General features: G+C 40.3%; 1 protein-coding gene across 1 annotated transcript; it reads right to left on the bottom strand.

Moving 5' to 3' along the window:
• Positions 1-437: 437 nt before the first annotated feature.
• On the bottom strand, positions 438-18,806 carry LOC115587624 (alpha-1,6-mannosylglycoprotein 6-beta-N-acetylglucosaminyltransferase A-like). Its single transcript, XM_030427546.1, has 19 exons — positions 18,760-18,806; positions 18,120-18,225; positions 16,872-16,956; positions 15,504-15,569; positions 15,022-15,222; positions 14,633-14,709; positions 13,447-13,536; positions 13,256-13,321; positions 12,482-12,658; positions 9,846-10,015; positions 8,831-8,956; positions 6,135-6,268; positions 5,904-6,037; positions 5,365-5,508; positions 3,756-3,902; positions 3,511-3,624; positions 3,335-3,409; positions 3,069-3,226; positions 438-1,362 (listed from the first exon to the last, which is right to left on the bottom strand). The coding sequence occupies exons 2-19, from the start codon at positions 18,210-18,212 to the stop codon at positions 1,164-1,166; spliced, it is 2,256 nt and encodes a 751-aa protein (XP_030283406.1). The 5' UTR covers positions 18,213-18,225; positions 18,760-18,806; the 3' UTR covers positions 438-1,163.
• Positions 18,807-20,290: the final 1,484 nt, after the last annotated feature.

Here is a 20,290-nt window from a genome sequence, read left to right as displayed (position 1 = left end):
TATTCATCAGTAACGGTAAGACGTGGTCTTTTCTTCTTTATTTTTTAACCTCGAAGGCAGACTGTGTGTGTCATGTAGGAGTCAGTACTATGTGAACAAGCAATGACTAATACATATGAGCACCAATCCCATACATCCTACATTATAATCAGTTTATCCCAAATAATTAATAAGGTGTCAGATTTTTCAAGTTGTATAATTTCTGTTGACCTGAACTATGAGCTGCTGCGTATATAAGGGATACAATCAGAAGTGCACACATTCTGTTCTCATGTACACGTAAAGATACTATATTAAAAAAGACTCTGGTAAACGATAATTCAACATCTTTACTCAAGTAAAAGTAATAAAGTACAGGCTCTGAGATGTACTCAAAGTATAAAAGTAAAAAGGATCCATCTGAAGGACATTTGTTTATTTATTTCTTTTGTTAATGATGATAAATGACTGATGTTTATAAGCCTAATTTCCAGTGTCAAAAATAATAAAATATAAGGGGTTTGAAAAATAAATGCAAAAGAACAAACAAATAAATAGAAAAAGAAAAACAAGAAAAAAACAGAACAAATAAATACATAAATAAAATAGAATTAATATAAATAAAATGTTTTTTGCACATGGCTTAAAATGCGTAAGGCACCCTTCCTCCTAATCTTTGGCTTGTTTCCTGTTTCTATGAGAATGGCATCAGTCTTCTCATCATCACGCACATTGCCTATTCCTTTAACCTCTCTGGTATTGTGTTCCTGGTGACTACTCTTCATGCCGCTGGCATCAGGCACCAGGAACAAGCATCAGTCAGCTACATTGTGGAAGACGCAAATGGTTTACTTCCACCACTCATAAATCTATGGCATTAATCTACAGAGCACTGTGTGGGTAACTCTGTGACTTCAGCGTACCAACAGAGCATTATTTTGAAAAGACAAATAAATACTGACACATTAATATAATAAAAACTTTTCTCTCTTCAGGATGTTCTCTCACCTGCCCTTACTCAATTTCACACTTTTTCATCATCATCATAGTCGGCTTGCACTCTCGTTGCTCTGGCAAGCCAAAGTTTATGAAACACACCTCAAGGAGACGGCTGGAAGATGGGAATCCATTTTCTTGCTTTCTTCTTTTCAGGTTCACAAGAGAAATGAAATGTTGCCTGGATGTTATACACAAGCCTTGCATAAGGCTATCTGGTCCTTTATGTAGTCTCTGCAGGGGCAGATGCGAATCAAAGACTCCTCTGATCTGACGCAGCTGAAGAGCAGGGGATCAGACTGGAACACACAGTGTTCACTACTGTTGTAGGCTGGAAACACCAGCCGACTGTCGGACAGCTCTGATGTTTGACAACCTACACTGTAACTGGAATTTTTTTTTAAAAAAGACAGAAAAACGAGAGAAATCATCAGCAGCTGTGGTTTGAAACAGAAAGCATGTACTTCAACTACAATCAGAGGTGGCTGGGAGAGCACAGAAACTGTTTAACCTGTAAGGCTGCACTGAAAGGCAGAAAGGTGAGGTATCGTCTTCAGCAAGCTCCCTCATTCATATTATCATGTTTACACAGTAGGTACAAGTGATTTTGATTGGTTAAAATATGTCAATCCTTCTGGAAAAAAACAGCATAGACCTGTTTATGCTGTTGTTTCCAGCAGGGAAACCAAAACACTGACCAAAGCTTCAGAGAATGTATCTGGAAGGCTCAGCTGTGGGGGAAAAGCACCAGACTCTTTGTTTTACCAACTACAGTTTTTCTTCTAGTAGCTGCTCTCCCTCCCTTTTTAAACTGAGACACGGTCAGGATGAAATTGATGAAATTGGTTCAGTGTTAATGGAAATGAGGAGGCTGCCTGTGTTGGGTGCAAGAGATAGATATATGTAATATTAACTTTGAACTTGAACTGATTTCAAATGTGGGGACTGGCATCAAAAAGTGCCAACCTTTTAAAACCTTCAAAGTGAGAAATTGTTTAAGAATTGCCATCTTTCTTTGTTTTGGGGCTGATTTTACTGGACTAATTGCAGGGGATTCAGATCACCTGAGCGCAGGTTGGGGAGACTGACCCCTGATTGAGGAGTGGAAGCAGCTTTGGGCATTCCCCTCCCAGCCAATCGTGGTGTGACGACGACCTTTTTGTCAAGGCTTAGGGGGCCCTCACACTCAGGTGACCTTTACACATAGCCAGGTATTTAGAGAAACAAATATTTCCCCCCCTCCGTTTTCAATAATAACATTGTGCACACAACATCGTTTTCAAAAAAAGATGTCATTTACATCAAACTGCATAAATACGCCGTCTGGCGCCATGATAACTATGCCAAATCTATGGGCGGCAGTGTAGGGAGAAGGATAAAGCCATGCAAGCCAAATAGAATCCTCAGAATCGACAACAACGAATAACAAGACCGACTTCCTGTTCCTTTCAAACAAACTGTAAACATAGGGCGCTCACATGACGTTAAGCATTTTCTGCCGCGAAAATGTGACGTTTGAGAACCTAAAACCCCGTCTCTCCCAGTTGACACGGCAACACATAATCGGCGTTATCAAAAATCTCCACTTTGGCTGGAGTTTTTAGAAATAATCGTTTTCTGTGATAAAAACAGGGTTTTCGTATAATGCGAGGCCAAACTGCAAGGAAATTTCTGCGTCTGCCCTAGGTGTAAACAGGAGCATTCTGAATCTGCCCCTAATGCACTGAGAACCTCATCCCCTTAGCCAGAAACTCTGGTCTGTGTAGGCCCTATTGTATTTTCTTAGCTGCCCACATCATTCTAGTGAGGAAACTGTGTTTATTCTTGAGCCACCAGAAACCCTAAGCCTCTACACACCTTAAGTTTTGACATTTTATTCCACTGGGGCTTGTAGGAGCACAACTCAGTTAGATTTTACCCTGAAGAGGCTGGTTTATTGGTTTACATGTGTTTTGTTTATATATTATGCTTCTGGATGATGTTACAGCATCTATGTTGGGCTCATGGTAGAGAAACATAACTGCCACAAGGGGGAGCCAAAAGTTTCATACTCCATAGTTCATGTGTATGCAAAGCAGCATGTGTGAACTGACTTGGTGAGATTGTCGGCGCTGTTCAGATGTGGGAAGAACGCAGGTTCACAGATGAGCCCCTTCTCCCGGCAGGCCTGTTTACAGGAAGTGTTAACTTCTGCCTTCACAACCTGGAGCGCGCTCAGCGGGGGCCAAATCTTTGTGTTGGTGCAAAAGTCCTGAGGCCAAAATGAGAACAATATGAGAAGATAAACGACAAAAGACGTTTTATCCCCTAATAACAAATCTGATCCTTTTCCCAGCCCTTCGATCAACACTCCTCTTACCTGATTTTCAATCAGGGTGTTGACCCTCTGGAGCATCCCTTCACAGGTGAACTCATACGGAAGGTAGGGTTCAATCTGAAATGTACATTCAAGAACTGATTCATCAAACAAATTTGTCTCTGTATTTCTGTTCTGCTCTTTGTTAAGATTTGGAGCCATATTTATAAGGTACTTACAGTCTGATTGAGGATAGCGGAGAGAGCCCTCTCCACATCTGTGGAGTTTTGTATATCTACCGTCCATACGTAGGGCTCTCCTATCGCCTCGGCGTAAGGATTCTGTGATGACACCTGCAGCACAGTTTTATTTCGAAAAGAAAATAAGCTAAACTAGGTCAACATTTAAGTGTGTGAGGTTCTATGCATCAAAAAGATACACATTATTGTACACATAAACAAGAAAAAAATGTAATGGACCTGACCTCTCTGATGGTGGGCTTTTCCTCGAAGAACTTTGTGTTCAGTCGACTGTGCGGAGGGTCTAACCTGGGGTTCAGGAAAGCACAGCCATTGGCTATGGCCTCCAGTGCAGCAGGGCCCTCATAAGGGAAAGACAGTCCCACAAAAACCTACAACAAACCACAGATAAATATCAGCGCAAAATTTCCTGACACATTTAATTTCTCAATCTAATCGATCCAACGTGCCCCGTTTGGTCACGATATTCTTAGCCCTGTCAATCATCCGTGGTTACCTTCTCTCTCAGGTGTTATATTTCATTTTCTGGAGTCATTTCTTCATCAGAGATCATACAATGTAGGTTTAAGTGCTATTCTCCCAAAGACCTCAATACAGCTGGCACCACAGCCTGGCGCCAAAGCAAGATTCAGTGACATAATGACCCTTCCTCCATTATTTAGGTTCCTTGACACATACAGTGTACTGACATGCGAACCAGCTGCACTTCTTTACTGCCTCCACATGGTGCCAGCAAACACCAGGAAAATAAATGATAAATTCAGCTCCCACAGGCAGGAAGGGTTGTCATTACAAACTAATGTTGTGTGGACCAAAAACTAAAAGAAAAACATGCATTCTTGTTGTAGTTGAACTACATTCGACTCAACACCAGATCCAGTATTTCCAAACACCGACGCAACATGCTGAATAATGGTAAAATTAACGTGATGCTGCTTACATAGTGTTTAGATCCCAATCAGATCATTTGATATTGCTGAGCAGTGTATTAGTGGTTCCCCCAGGCAATTTTTTAACAGCCCAGAAACCTATTAACATCAATTTATCACCTTCATACTTCAAAATTTTTCCCATTTTCTTTCTAGAATTAACATTATTTTGAATTTAAGGAATGATCGCCACACTACCGCAGCTAGTTACCTTGAATAATTTCATGCAAAAACATACACATGAAACAGGAATTAAAGTCAGCTAAAACAAGACACAGAACTCATTTAAAATATATTTACCATTGCAGCAAATAAGCTTGCCTTGAACCTGTCAGTGGCTCATTAAAATATCTGGTAGCTCTTTTAATATAGCCTGTGACTTATAGTGTCATTTATCGTGTCACTGTTTGCAATTTATTGTAAATTAACTTGCAATTCTGTAGCGCTTTTCCAGTCTACACACAGACCCTCATAGCACTTTAAAATGCTTGTCACATTCACACAGTCTGAGATGCATGATGAGGGGGCCTCATGTATAAAAACATACACAGCTGTGATCTATAAATCTTAAATCAACTTAAATTTGACCTCCTGCCTTTTGTCAAGAAGAGCCGTGGACAAAAAAACAAAAAACAGGACATTTTCCAGTCAAGGGTTGGTCCCAAGAGTTTTTTTAAATTTTTGGTTTTATATTTATTTTGTGGCTTTCATCAAACATAAAAGCCCAGTTTGTGGCAAAGAGTAATGTTTTCCACAAACACTGGTTTCATTATTTGCAGTAGTTGTAGTATTTTCACACATACAGCAGATGGCTTTAAACAGACAGAGTAATGCCAAAATAAACAAAACACAGAGGCTAAGTGAACCCACCTGATGTGAAATGGGCGATCGCTCACACACTCACCTTGCTCTGTCTCAGCAGGACCTGTACCTCGCTGCCTTTGACAATGCCATGGTTTTTCACATAGGCTGGAATTGGAGCGGTGTTATCAACTGTCCCGTGGATCTCTAAGTACCTGTGGATGACGTCCAGATAAGCCTCTTTATCCTGCGGCATAACAGCAGAGGAAACAAAGGTTGGCCTGCTGGAAAATCAATCAGCGTACATGGCACAAATTATACCTCTACCTTGCCAAGTGTGTTTTTTATGGGTATGTCTGGCTGACAAGGGGGGGGAACCAGCAGACTACTAAACACCCACAGACGACAACAACCACAAACTAGTAAGTACGTGAAAGGTAATATGAGGTGACAGAAGTTTTTCAAAGACATGCAAAAGCAATCAAAACTGTTCCCAACAAGTAATAAAAAGTGAATACAAAAATATAATTTTCTCTCCACAGCAACCTCCATCTACAAACTGTATCCTCCCTGAATCCTTTGAAAATGAATATTTTATACAAGAAATAAGTGCAGGCTATTCAAATCTCTGAGTATTGTTACCTTCCAAAACGTGGCACGCTTCCCATACACAAGTGCCTGGTTTTGTCTTTTGGTAGACTCGAGCTGCCGACGTTCCTCAGAGCTCAGCTGGTGCTGCACCACGAATCCCAGGAATGTGTTGTCTGGTGTATGAGCTGCTCACAGTAAGAGATACATCGACAGAAGTCTTGATTTCTGGTCAATTAACAATATGTTGAAAATGAGGTGCTGAACAAGGAACAGAAAACATACGAAACATGGTGTTGAACTGCATTGGGGTCAGGTTCAGGCCGCCAAAATAACTTGTCAGGTTGTGCTGTTGGGCCCAGGCTGGGTGGTTGAAGTCCGGCTCAGTGCCAAAAGAGTCCAACACGCGAATCATACACCTGAATGACACACAGGTGAACACACTCTTGAACACATTAATACACATCATAGCAGTCACTTTGTTCGCAAAGATGCGAACACAGAGAACATTTACATTTTAGGGCATTTCAGACATTTTAATTCATACATACATTCATGCACTGATGGCGGTGGCTGCCAGAACTAGTATTCAAGCTAATTTGCTGTGAGTTCTCCCTCAGATGCAGGGGCGGTTCTAGGGGGGGCCAACAGGGGCCAGTGCCGCCGTAACTTTGAGTCTGGACCCTCCTGTGGCCCCCCCGACAGGGAGTCTGCATCATTAATACAATGACAGATTTCTTGCAATGATTTTGTTTTGAAGGGAAAGGCAGAAATAAAGTATCTCAGCAGTTTCCTACCCAATCAAAATTGCTGAAATTGTAAACACTGTTTTGTCTGAATGAGGAATTTATCTTTTTTTCCGGGTTGTACGTGCCCCCTAACAAAAAAGCCGGCCCTGACCTGGACCCCTATTAAAACTGGTCTAGAACCACCACTGCTCAGATGGTACAACAGTTTATTAAAACTCCACTCTGCGACAGTCCAAAGGCTGTGACTTTATGTACGATCTCCAATGCCTCGTCTCAGTGCCTGCCAACATTATGGAGCCCAACCCTAACCACAGGTTATATGCACACACTGGATCGTATGACAGTTCCTGGACCTTGCTGGCTCACATTCTTGTAACTAAAGCGTGTTTCATGAATGTTGTTTCATTCAATCAAAAAAAAATGGTGCAGACAGAAAATACAGTAATTGAAAATGTCCATCTACATGAATCCTGTTGAATAAGCTTGATGAAACTTTCACTCTATTTCACTTCTGTTTTGTGAGGTCAGCTTTTCAGCTTTGTACACAGCTGCACTTAAATGTTAAAATGGAAAATGGCCTTCCCCAAAACTGTTGCCACTTAATTGAAAGTGCACGATTGTCTAAATTATCATTCCATACTGAAGCATTAATTTTTTTCCCTTAAATGGAACTAACTAGCCCAAACAATAAAACAGTTACATAAAGTAAGTAGAAATGAATTAGAGTGCCATGCCTCAGCACACAGAAAATATGTCGGCAGCGTAACAACTATCTGCCTGCTTCAACTGTAGTCAGCAAAACGTTTACAGGAATAGCAGGTTTAGGCTGATACTCATCAGTAGGCTTGGATGTCACCTTTTCATGGGTAAAAACTTCATACTCACAAAAATAGATTCACACTGAGATAAGGGTGACTTCAAGTTGGCACATGGAGGTGTGAATCCATGTAGTTCCCGTCCATGTATGGTATAATATGCTATGGTATAATCAGCATGTATTTCACCATTCTGTCCCATCATGAGTATCAGATTCAGACATAACTTAGGAAAACTGCCCTCTTTTGGTATGTTTAAACTACTAATAAATGGCCATGTGAGGCTCCCAAGGTTAAGCAAATCACTCATCCATTTTCTTTCTAAAAACAGGGGCTCATGCAGTGCAGTTCACTTCATAAAACAGGGCCAGAATGACATTTAATTCTTTGAAGTACACTTTTGGTAAGTCATCATTCCATGAGTCATCAGACTCTTATAGGAATGCTGAATGTTTCAGCGTCCAATTTATATGTGGGAGTAAAATGGTCGACAAAAATAAGTTGATTTGCATTTTATCTCTCAGTGTTTAAACAACACGTTGACAACTGTTTCCAGTATTTGAATGGCACAGGAGAGTAAAGGAAACCACAGAAGATGAAACAATACATGGCTTTAGCAAAAGTTCCCTAACATCAACCATATGTTTACTTTTGCCACCATGGTTTAGTGTTAGTTATATGAAGTGTTACTTTTGTACCAACATTTTCTTACTTTCTGAGTTGTTGTTTTGACTTGAGAGGGCATTCAAATGAAATTTCCCAGTCGAAAATATGTTTTTCTAATTTTTCGTTAAATTTCAAGTCATTGGGTCCAAGTCCCAAGTCACTGACCATTATCTTGGGCAAGTCAAGTCACAGGTTGTGTCAAGTTATTTCAAGGCCTTCGTTAAGACAATAAATGCCCTGAGTCTTTAACATCTAACATCCAAGACCAAGTTGACTCTAAGTCATTTAATTTCTGCCAAGCCAAGTTGCAAGTCATCAAAACAGGGATTTGAGTCGACAAAAGTCCAAGCTACAATTACCCGAGTCCATATCTCTGACAGGAACACACAGGGAAACTCCTCAATTCATCCTCCGAGCGCAACCCTGGCACTGTTAAAGGATGAGTAATTGCAATCTTCAGCTCATCTTCACAGACAAGTTCAGGTTTTATGTTTAGTCTTCCTTTCTAACTCTATGACTCAACTGATGATACACTGGCGACCAAATAAAACAAGTCAGTACCTTGAAAGAAATAACATTAATGTTTAACAAATTTGTCATCGTCTTCGAACATTTTAATTTGGACATTTTACATTATATATATATATATATATATATATATATATATATATATATATATATATATATATATATATATATATATATATAAATAATTACATCTTTAATGTTATGTCAGGACTAGTCTACTCACTTGTATTTAACCCAGGATGTCCGTAGTGCGGCCTGTATCTGTCGAAGGCCGACAATGTCTGTGTAAATCAGGTTTGGTGTCACTACAGGACGAGGTGGGCAGCCTGTTCTCATGATCCCTAGAGAACTGGAGAGAGAGGGAGATTAACATAAGAATGGATATTGAGAAAACTTCAAAATCCCTCATCTGTTCAAAACATTCACATGGCCACCATTTTCCTCTGATGCCATGCCCAGGGTGGGAAGCATTCAACCACTTCCTCGCTAACATACTGCTTGATAATCTTACACAATACGAAAAAGAAAAGGTGAAGATCAATTCTTAAATATCAATGCACATCTTAGACATATTTCTTATGGGTTTGAAGTGAAACACTGAAAGTAGTCAAATGGCAATGTAAGCTAGGAAGTGGTTGATGCTAACATTAGCTAATGGCTTATCAAATATGTTGTTGTACCTTTAAAATATGGTGTTTTTATAAGCGACTAAAAAAGTGAATCAATAGTGAAGATCCTGAGAGACATGGGGCCGTATTTCAAGGTAAAACAACATATTTGATTAACTTAGCAGCAGTTAGAAAACAGCATTCAACCACTTCCTAGCAAACATAAATGTTCTATAGTGGGACATGATGCATTTGGAAATGAGTGAGTTATTTCTAAAGTGTCAAAAAAATGTTTGATAGGTTTGAGTGAAGTGGAGGTGAAATGCACTTCTAGAAATCAAACGTTAACGTTAGCTAATGGTTACCGAATAGGTTGTTTTACCTTAATATATGGCCTAAACCCTCCAGTTATTCACTATCCATCTCCAAGTATTCACAAAATCCTGTGTTTTCCTATGTTCATATAATTTTCTATCTGGGAAAACAGCAACATAACATAAGCCCAGAATTCCAGCTTCTGACTGTGAGCGTCAGAGGAAAATGGTCGCCATGTGAATATGATCTATAATACTGGTCACCCTGACAGAAAGCAGTCTGCAACAGAGAGGCCCTTATTGTGTGCATACTCACACCTTGAGGTCGGGTATGGAGGCAGAAAGGTGAAGATCATGACCCAGAATGTAAAGTGTGGCGATGAGGTCACTCCACTGGACGAGCTCTCCGAGGGGTCCACCACTGAAGGCAGAATTTGCTATTTTAAACCCAGATTCATCTGTCAGAGCCCCAGGATGCACCAGGATCTGGGGGAGAATATATCTTTCTTTACTCTTAGAAGTCAAGATGCTCCATTAATATGGCGAAAAATAAGGATACAAGCAAATGTTATTCAGTTTTTCCATGTAGCATGGCCATTGTGTGGATCCTATTTTCCTATTTCCTATTTGGTTAAGATAAAGCAGTTACATGTTACGACTCAAGATGACTTATTTTCTATAAAGACAACATTAAGTACCCTTCCACTGTAAAGAAACACAGAAGAAGCTTCTTATCACGCCTGGGGTTACAACAAAGGTGTGGACTTGAAAGCACGACTTGACAAAGAGTTAGGCAAGGTAACAGTCTTTACTGGAAGCAGGTTCGGTACACGGATGGTCAAGCAGCGGAGGCAAACAAATCAGACAGGGGTCAGGCAGGGACGAGGTCGAGGAAAATCACAGGCAGTAGTCAAAACCAGGTAATAAGGCTTGGACGCTATACACAGAGAAAAAATACAAGCTGGCAACAGACAGGGGAAACACAGGGACTATAAATACACACGAAGGGAACCAGGTGAAAGTAATCAGGGTGGGGGAAGTCAATCAGGGAAGAGGACGAAACCACATGAACAGGGAGAGGGGAACTGAAACAAGAGGAGAGGTAAATACACAAAATAAGACGGGGAGGAAACTTTAACATGGAGCGAGTCGTAACACTTCTTCAGTTCTCAGAAATGACCTTGGCTGTGATGTGGTTTCATGATATCAGTAGTGGTTGATTCTTGGTTTGGATTTTGTTACTGGCCTGTTGATGTGTTTCAGTCACTTGATTACAGGATAGGGATTTAGGGGATATGAAGCTGCCCCATGCAAAACTAGAGAATCTCACAATCACAGAGACAAAATTCCTTCAGAATTGATTTTGCTTGACATTGTTCTGAGATGCAATAAGTTAACTGAACATCATCAAAATTTGAAACATAAGGCCACTGACCAAGCTGCTGTATTTTACACGTTGGCAGTGGAAGCAGCCTGGAATATCAGCTCTATGTGTAGCCGTTTCTAGATAGGACAGCAAGCCGCCAATTTGCCCGTCCTTTTGGCGGCTAGGTCCGCGGTTTTAGACAGAGGGCGGCAAATTGGGGGTCTGTTTTGGTCCGCCGATTTGCCGCCTCGGAGGGCTTGTGATTCTGTTATTGCTTTGAAAGTCCCTTCGATGCATCTCGTGGACAAACTGAATGCGATCAAAATGAACTCTCAGTTAAGTGAGATTTTTTGCGAAGTGCCTGTAAGTGCCGGTCTGGTCTATGGCAGGTCAAGCAGTGCTGTTAGATTTGTGAATAAATACTTCTTTTTAAGTGACTCACACAGACGAATGAGTCAAGTCGATTTAAAAAACCTTTTTTTCTCCACTTTCTGACATTTTGGTGTAATTTATTATCACGCTGCAGCCTCTCCTCTGCTCTCTGTATCAGGGCTGCTTCTTGACAGAAAGAGCAAATAAGGACAAAGTTATGAAATGAAAACCTTTTTCACGCATGCTTGACCTACACCTTAAAAACTTTTACGAGCACATCATTATGAATGAGATGCTTCCTTCATCAGACTAGTCGGACAGGATGAGCTGCAGGTGGCTGCATGTGTCATCCCAGCCGATTTGTTTTCAAATGAACATGTCAGTGCAGGTTAGAGAATAGTTGTGGCCCTTTCTATTATTAGTGTCTTGCAGTGTTAAAGCCATGAGCCTTGTACTTTTTTAATGGCATCTAACTTTTGTGCCCAGGCCAGTCTTCACCAGAATCACATGAATGCCTCCTTCAGTGTCACTTCCTTGTTTCATTAAGATATTGATTTTCCCCACATTAACACTATCAGAAATAAATGAATTTGCGCCTGTACTGAGTTAGATCAAGATCTTACACAAGTATCTGGCAGGACCGGTATGTCTTTCTTTCTCATCTGAGGAAGTGCTGCACAATTTTAAAGCAATGCATTGTTATACTTCTTATCCAGTAAACTCTACCCTATGCCACCAGCACCAGTCTCTTGCTGGATTATACGTCTTTGGTTTTATACAAATCAAACCGGCTGGCTGTAACTTATTATTCATGCAGTGGCAAACATCATCAGATGTCACTCTGCATCTTTGTAGCGTGTTGAGCTGCATGTCAAAGTGTCCTTGAGCAAGATACTGAACCCCAAATTGCTTTTGATGAGCAGTTGGCGCCTTGCATGTTTGCAGTGTGCATGCAATAAATGTATGACTGTGTGTGTAAATGGGTGAATGTGACACGTGTTGTAAAGCGCATTGAGCGGTCAGTAGACTGAAGAAGCGTTATAGAAATGGAAGTCCACTTATATTTAAACCAAAACACGAGGAGCGATCCCATTCACAACTATGTGCTGTGTGAGAAGAAATCTTGACACATGTAGAGAGAAAAAACGAAAGAAGGCCAGGTTCGGTGAATTTTTCAGTTATTCCAATTTAAACAATAAGAAGGAATACATTACGTGTTTGGCTTTACGCTCTGTGAGATTGTATTTGGCTGAAAGAGAGCGTCCGGCGTCGACCCAAATCTGTTCCATACTGCGGATTCTTTGGTGAACCCATTTGAACTGCTCTCTGTTTTCCAGGGATGAATACAGACCAGTAAGATTGTTCCGGACTACTGCAGTGTCAGACCCCACCTGGAAAAATCAGGAAAACAGAACTTATTCTACATTTGTAAAGTTGTTTTGGACTTTTAATCCCTTAACAATATGGTAACTTCCAATTTAGCACTGATTAAATTCAAGTTAAATCATTTATTTTTTGCTGCTGATTTGTTTTCTAAGTCAGATATGAATCGTTTTTGTGCTCTATGTTTATGACGTGAGAACTGATGGGTAAAAAAATAGTGTGTTCTTTTATTTTATTTTTTCTTGTGTGAAATCAAGTAAAACAACCAAACATTTTTAAGAGACTTTTAGTTTTTTCTTTTTCGTTTGTGAAACTGAGTGACAACAGACACTAAGAAGAATTAGCCTTACAAAAAAAAGTCCTTTCTCGTTGCAAAAACTTTTTTGTCACGTGTGAAACTGGGTGAAAACACTTTTGTGTTTTGGTTAATCAGAGACGAGAAACTTTGCAGTGTAAAAAAGTTTTGATCAAGATGAGTATCACAAAGGCAAATGCTTACATACACCCAAAAAATCTTTTCCACTCCAAACACACAAACGCACAAGAAACACACCAGTACATAACGCACATTCAAACAAATTGCATGCTTTGAACTTTGTCTTTACCGCTGAGGTATCTGTTACACCTGGGGGGATCGCTCGGCCTGGAAGCAGAGGGCACCAGCTCTCCGTCTTCACAAAAGGAGACAAAAGGAGGAGGCAGTCACACCAGCACAAACACAAAAACACCACACATCTTAATCTTTGTGCCTTTATGGAATAGATGAATATATGAGAGTTTGACACCGCTTTGGTACCTCACTGAGGTAGATCAGGAAGGAGCACAGGGACCCATTCACCCCATAACGGCCGTAGCAAGGGTCAGACGTCCACAACTTCTTCATCCACTGGAGAGGCAACAAACCACATCATGATCGACTCAGTGGTCCAGTGGAACACAAAACTTAAGATAAGCTATTGAAGAGATGTTAACACTTTACTTTGAACTCTTCCTGTTTTTTTCACTCTCTTACATGTCAGCAATGTTTTCCTTCACATTGTAACAATTAACTTTAACAAAACGCGAAGGGCTACAGCCCACAGTTAAACCATTTAACCTATTTCAACGCGCTTTGGAGTCAGAGCACCACGACTTCACATCATGCAGCTGGAGGAGATCAGGCAGGCTACCTCTGGTTTTTCTTTTTAAAGGCTCTCTTTTTCTTTTTTTCAATTGTGCTTGTAGTTTCTGGGCTGTCTTTATCAAAGGTGTCGGTGTATAGTTTGAAGATAGAACAATTCAGCGGAGGCAAGGCTGGGTGAAATGATGGAGCAATCTTTAATGAAACAGATCTCAAGCCTGCGTCTGAACCAGTGTGGCCGCACTGGGTGTTCTCAAATTCTGGCAAAGTTATGCTCAATGCTTTGCCCTCTGCTCTACCAGAAATCCTTTTGTGCCTTCGATCTTGTAATTCTACATATTACAACCACCTAACTTTCTCTGCTTGTGCAGGCCTTTTTAGAGTCCATTCGCCCGCACCTTCCTACTTCTTCTAATTGGTCACTTTGGAGGATTGAAGGACCATCTATCTATCTATCCAGTAAACGAAAGGGGAGTTGATCTGTCTCCTCCATCTGGAATAGCTCATCTTCTGTAAATCACCTACCCCCACTTGTGTCACTTCTTACCCCCTAAAGTTGACCGGATCCAATTGACCGTAAGATTCTGGACACCATATACTCTTTCGTAACATCTCGTCTAGATTACCGTGACTTGCTGTAACTTTCTGTCCTGTCTCACTCAATACAGCCTTTCCAAACTTGAGCCAGTTTAACATACAGTAGCAAGACAACACGAAAAATACAATAGAGTCCACACAACACTTTTTATTAACAAATTCTACTAGCCTGAATACATACATATGTATTTTTTTATAAATGTATTATTAAAAATTCCAAGTTCCATGACAGGCTGCTATCACAACGATTCAAAAAATATCTTACCTTTAATTTCTCCACACAATTTGGGTATCCATCCATGAGAGGCAGTGGACAATTTTTATCCTCTTCGTTTTGACCCTCTGAAAAACACAAAAAACTTTTCTTAACAAAGAACGGTGGAACGGAAGAAGATAAAACTGTCCTGCAAATTGATGTCTGTTTACTTTAGCACTTGGCATAAACGTTTTATTAGAAGTCTTGATTAGCATTTAAGGCATGTCAAGGAAGACAACCTTCACCGCTCTCATGACTAGCTTCTATCCAATCCTCATGATTCAAAAACACTGAACAATCAAAGAAAGCACTTATCCCTTAAAAGAAATTTCAAATCATACATTAAAGTTCTTCCTCAGTAGTCATACGTCTCTCTCTATATATTTTGATTTCCTTACCGTCCCTCATAAGTTCCTTCATCGTCTGCAGCCTCAGGAGTTCCTCCAGGTGAGCCACTTGCTGCTGCAGTCGCACTTTATCAGATCGCAGCTCTTCAACCATCTCCTCCCTCAGTTTTCCTTTGTCTTTCTCTGCCTCCATTTTGATCTGGAGCACTCTGAACTCTTCTACATAGTCCTTCAAAGGAGGTGGGGGAGAGACTGAGAGGGAGAGAGTGGCAAGTGTTAATTTGACAAATTAGTTCTCTGCTCTGAACATAATTTCAAGAGGCTTCCATCTGAAAATAGCTGTTGAGGCAATAAGACACATTAAACATTTACAACTCATACAGTATTCAGTCTGCAAAAACTACACAGAAATTCCTCTTAGAAGTCAAGCTACTTCACTGAAATGCTATTTAAGATAAAAAAATTTTTAAAAAAATTATGAACTGAGGGCTGAGACACAAGTGTGGATTTACAGACGAGAAGAGTTTGCTCACGGTCGCCAGGGGGTCCCACAATGTTCAGGAGATCATCGACGAACTTGACAATTCTCTTCATTATGTCTGGCAGAGAGAGGGGAGGTATTTAAAGGAAGGTCGGGGAGGAAGAAGGGGGAAACGGAGCAGAGGTTGAGGCGCCGATTGACAAGATATCTCCCAGAAAACAGAAATTAAGGATGCAAAAGCTCGTTCTGACACGATGGAGAAAAAACATTTGTGACAAAAGGCAGAATGATGTTAACACCATCAACCTTCAAACTCAAATATTTATCCCACTGTTACCTAAATCTCACCCAGCATTTCAACTCCACTATCCCTTCTCATGCTCCCAATTCAATGTCCTTTTTTGGGACGAGCTACTGCAACTGAATCGGACGATTCTTTCTGTTGTACTGTATCATAAGGAGACAAGATCTTACAGAGATCTACTTGAAAATTACTTTGTTCATATTTATACCTTACAGTATTTTTCTAGCTTTTTATATATATATATATATATATATATATATATATATATATATATATATATATATATATATATATATATATATAAAGAATGAAGGCAACAAACAAAACAAAACAAAAACTTATACTTCTCTATGATCATGAAAATGATATCGAAGGTGATATACAAGCAAAGTGATCTATAAAGTAACCAAAAGTCATACTTAAAGCAAAAGTAATGATACTGTGTTAAAATAAGACTTTGGTAAAAGTGAAAGTCGCCCATATAAATAATCAGTGCTTGAGTAAAAGTCTTACAGTATCTGATATTAAAGGTAATCAAAAATAATGTCAACCAATTGTCAGCTCAGATATTCAGTATTTTTATGATAATTGTATTATTTTATCCGATTTTTGATCATATCTGTACTTTTCTTCCATCAACCTCACTGAATGCACACCTTATTCAACTGACAGTTCAGTACGTTTTATGAGGTAACACTACAATGTAACACGATATGTAAACACAGGCATCACCTTTTCTGTGCTATCGTGTTTGGTTAGCAGATACAATGCAAAATATACAATTTGACTATGGCGTAGCATAAAATGTGCCGCCATGTGGCGTTTCTGTCCTGGCTCCACTTCTGTGCAAAGTTTTTATGCTTTTATGAAAAAAATATGTTCACACATCACGTGGACAGTAATACAGAAAGTAAACAGCAAATAAACTATGGTGTGATATTATATGTTAAGACCACTTTGGAGAAAGTTACTTGCAGATAAAATAGATGAACCACTCTTTTGGCCCAGGGACAAGAACCCAGGGAGAGGTATCTACTGTTTATTTCCTCTGAATCCTCCAGCTGCTCCCTCATCCATTTTATCACTCCTCTTGTTATCTCTGTGCTCTCTTCTCACCTTCAGCCCTGCTGCTTTCCCCCCACGCTTTTCTTTGCATTCTGCTCTCATGGGTCAAACCGATGCCATCCTTGTCAGCACTGCCCTAAATATCAGTTTATACAGGCAAAACACAAAGTTACACAACAAAGTGCTGGTATCAAAAGGCATTTTAGCAGTAGGAGTGAACTAAATGTAACACGCATGGGTTTTACAAGAGATGAGTCATGGTCAGTGTTGGGAATAACGGCGTTACAATAAACGGCGTTAATAACGGCGTTACTTTTTTCAGTAACAGGTAATCTAACTAATTACTGGTTCCATCATTACGACGCCGTTACCGTTACCGACTATTAAATGTGGCGCGTTACAAACTGAAGCTGATCATTGAAGCTGTTGTCATCCGACTCGGCTCTCAGCCACCAGAGCTGCAAAGCTGTTTTATTTAATTATTCTTTTTTAGCTTGGCGAGGAAGGAGGGAGGGGCGGGACAACCGCATAAGTGATGATGATTGGCTCTCTAAGGTAGAGTGAGAGCTCGTAAGCTAATCGGAGGTAGTGTTCAGTTTACAAATAAACCACACGCGCACACGGCAGCCTCACACACACCAACCAGCAGAGGTGAGCTGCAGCAATGGTGAGTCCGGAGGGGAAGTTGACATTTTCAAAGTGGAAGTACAGACACTACTTTAATCTCTTTTGTCTACGTCCGTTGTAAGCAACCCTTATCTAATGAAGCATCTCTCAGCAGCACACGCTTCTACAAAACTAACACTGGTCAAAAACACCGTTGTTGACACTGTTGATGATGGCAGCAGGCCAGGTGTGGCTAACGTGAGCTCCGCTAACAAAGAAGGACACGCAGCTGTTCAAGCAGCTACAGCTGGATTTTTCTGCTCCAGCTTCACAAAAACTTGACACAGACTGAAGTTAATGCAGTGATAGGCAGGTATGTTGTTGAGAACATGCTCCTGTTATCAACGGCTGACTCAGACTCCTTCAGAGCACTCACTGGCAAAAATATCGGGGAGAACAGGTGCCGGTCAGCCATGCAGAAAGACATTTTCTAAATACATGGATGCCGAGTAGCTAAAATGAATGCCGAGCTCAAAAGGGGGAACTAATTACCTTTTTTAAAGTAACGTGCCCAACACTGGTCATGGTTAGTTCATTGAATTAGTGAGTTACAGCTCAGGATTAAGTCATTTGTTCGGCACACTGTTGTGTTGTGTTGTGTTGTGTTGTCGATGGGTGAATGAAGATACAGACCAGGATCAAAAATGACAGAGTCAGACACCAGATGAAGCTGATGGCCACTAGCACAAACAGAGTCCATCGCAGGAAGGGCGTCAGTTTTCTCATTATTCTAACCAGTCTGGTGTAGTTAAGTTGGTCATTGGCACAAAAAAGAAAAACAAACAAAAGAAAAACAGATGATTTTACATTGAATTCAATTTTTCCTTACAAAGCTGTATGCTCAGTGGTGAGACGTGAGTGCAGGAATGTGTATGATAAACAAAGATTTCTGCTGCTCTTACATTTGAAATATACAGAAGATTGACAAGATCTGAAAAGCTCAGACTTTCAGACGATTCAGATTTTTTTCTTCTGTGAATCTTTGCTCAGAATTTCAGAAAAGTTCATTTGTGTCATTCCCGACTCATCAAATACTGACACTTCTTGATTGTGGGGTGACAGAAGTTTGAGCTGAAATGTTAGAAATGTCCTTCTGAGGTATATTTTTACTTTTATTCTTTCAGAGTCTGTACTTGGATACTTTTACTTGAGTCAGTAATTATTTTACACAGGTTTCTGTCACACAAGGACACAGTTCATTATTCACTCTACTCATTCAAGTACCAAGATATTTCCAATGTCCACAGCAATAACAAAACATTTTAAAACTTACCCTCAGAGTGTTGGTCAGTCCTTCCAAAAGAACCAAATGAACGCACAAGTATAATTATTCTATAATCTATAATTATAATCCCATTTCATTCAGAATAAAGTGCCTGGCTGTCGACTGTGCTGTCGGGTGGAAAAACACCGCTCCATGGAAACCTCATGAGGCAAATGCATGCAAACATTGTGATTTACTGATACAACCAGTCTGCCAGCCAGTTTATCAGCATAACTCTCTCTGCTTAACATTCTTTCACATCGATCCTTCAGTATCAAAGTCCAGTTCAATTGTCATCATTCATTATTTAATCTCTCATCCTCAGATGCTGCATGGTTTTAATCAGCTGGGTACATGGGACATGACTGCTTTTTACTTAATGCATTTAATTGACTTCTCTTGAACTACACACCATTAAAAGTTACATTACTTTTGATTACTTTGCAACATATTTCTTAAGTGTATTCGTAAGCCAAAGCAAGCAACTGTACCATTGTTTTTTCAGTGACAGGGAGGGGAACTTCACTTCAAACAGCTGCCTCTTCCTCCTGCTGTCAGTGACAGTGTGTGTGTGTGTGTGTGTGTGTGTGTGTGTGTGTGTGTGTGTGTAGGGATCCATGCACTTTACTTCTCCTCTCCACCAGAGGTCAGTCTCTAATATTTGTAGCTGACATTGATGGCAATGGTGTAGACTGAGGCACGTGATGAAGCCTCTAATGTTCGCTGAATTTGGAAATGTATCATATTTCCTCAAATGTGATATGATGGTCTGTCGGGAGGGGTTTCTCTCCTGCCTGCAGCCTGTGTCTGTGCTCATCATCGTATGTTTTTATCCCAGATTTGCTTGCAGCGCATGGAGAAAATACAAACGATATTGAGAAAGAAGGCTGCAGAACGATTTTAATGAGACCTTGAGACCCGGAGACGAGGTGGCAAGAATAAATAGTTTGATGTGAGTGCTGTCCTTTTTTTTTCCCCTTTGTTTATTCACTACGAGAGGGGTTCAACACCCCATACTGGAGTTATATACGTGAGTTCAGCTTGTTGTCTCTTATTTGTAAAGAGACCTTGGGACAATTTCCAGCCGTGTTTGTAGAATCAAAACTGGTATTCAAAGCCAAAACTTTTGTACCAAAAGCAATTCGTACTCAGAAAACTTTTGTTACTGTATACCCAATATTGTGAACCCCAACCTTAAAGTTCGAACCGTGCCTATGGCTGCAACGATCTTGCTAGCCCATTCTCAGGCCACCGGTGACACAGCAACAGCAAGAGAAGGCAAAAAAACATATGAACTAGTATCAGGATGTGAAGAATTCTAAAAATCAGGCAGGCCAAAACACTGGAAATTAGATGAATCAAGAGCATGTTTACTGAGGGTTCAGGTTGAATTTGGTAAGTATAACCCAGAACTCCTTTAAGAGGGTAACTTAGACCAGTTCAAAGCAGTTGTTCCATAATTCAGTGATCCACCTTTTTGGTCAAGGCCCTTAAAAAGACAGGACCTTAAGCGATCCAAAATATAATACAGACACCAGGG

The sequence above is a fragment of the Sparus aurata genome, chromosome 9 (genome assembly GCF_900880675.1).
Source record: "Sparus aurata chromosome 9, fSpaAur1.1, whole genome shotgun sequence".
Taxonomy (NCBI): Eukaryota; Metazoa; Chordata; class Actinopteri; order Spariformes; family Sparidae; genus Sparus; species Sparus aurata.
Note: the sequence above shows the minus strand (reverse complement) of the source record. Positions and strands in the feature narration are given on the sequence as shown.

Bases quoted from the DNA above. Each gene is read 5' to 3' on its own strand.
- LOC115587624 (XM_030427546.1), bottom strand. From the start codon at position 18,212: ATGAGAAAACTGACGCCCTTCCTGCGATGGACTCTGTTTGTGCTAGTG. The intron at 13,537-14,632 runs GTAAGATATTTT...TTGCCTCTCCAG, and splicing joins ATTGTGTGGAGAAATTAAAG to TGGATGAAGAAGTTGTGGAC. The intron at 5,509-5,903 runs GTAACAATACTC...GTTATGCCGCAG, and splicing joins AGCGTGCCACGTTTTGGAAG to GATAAAGAGGCTTATCTGGA.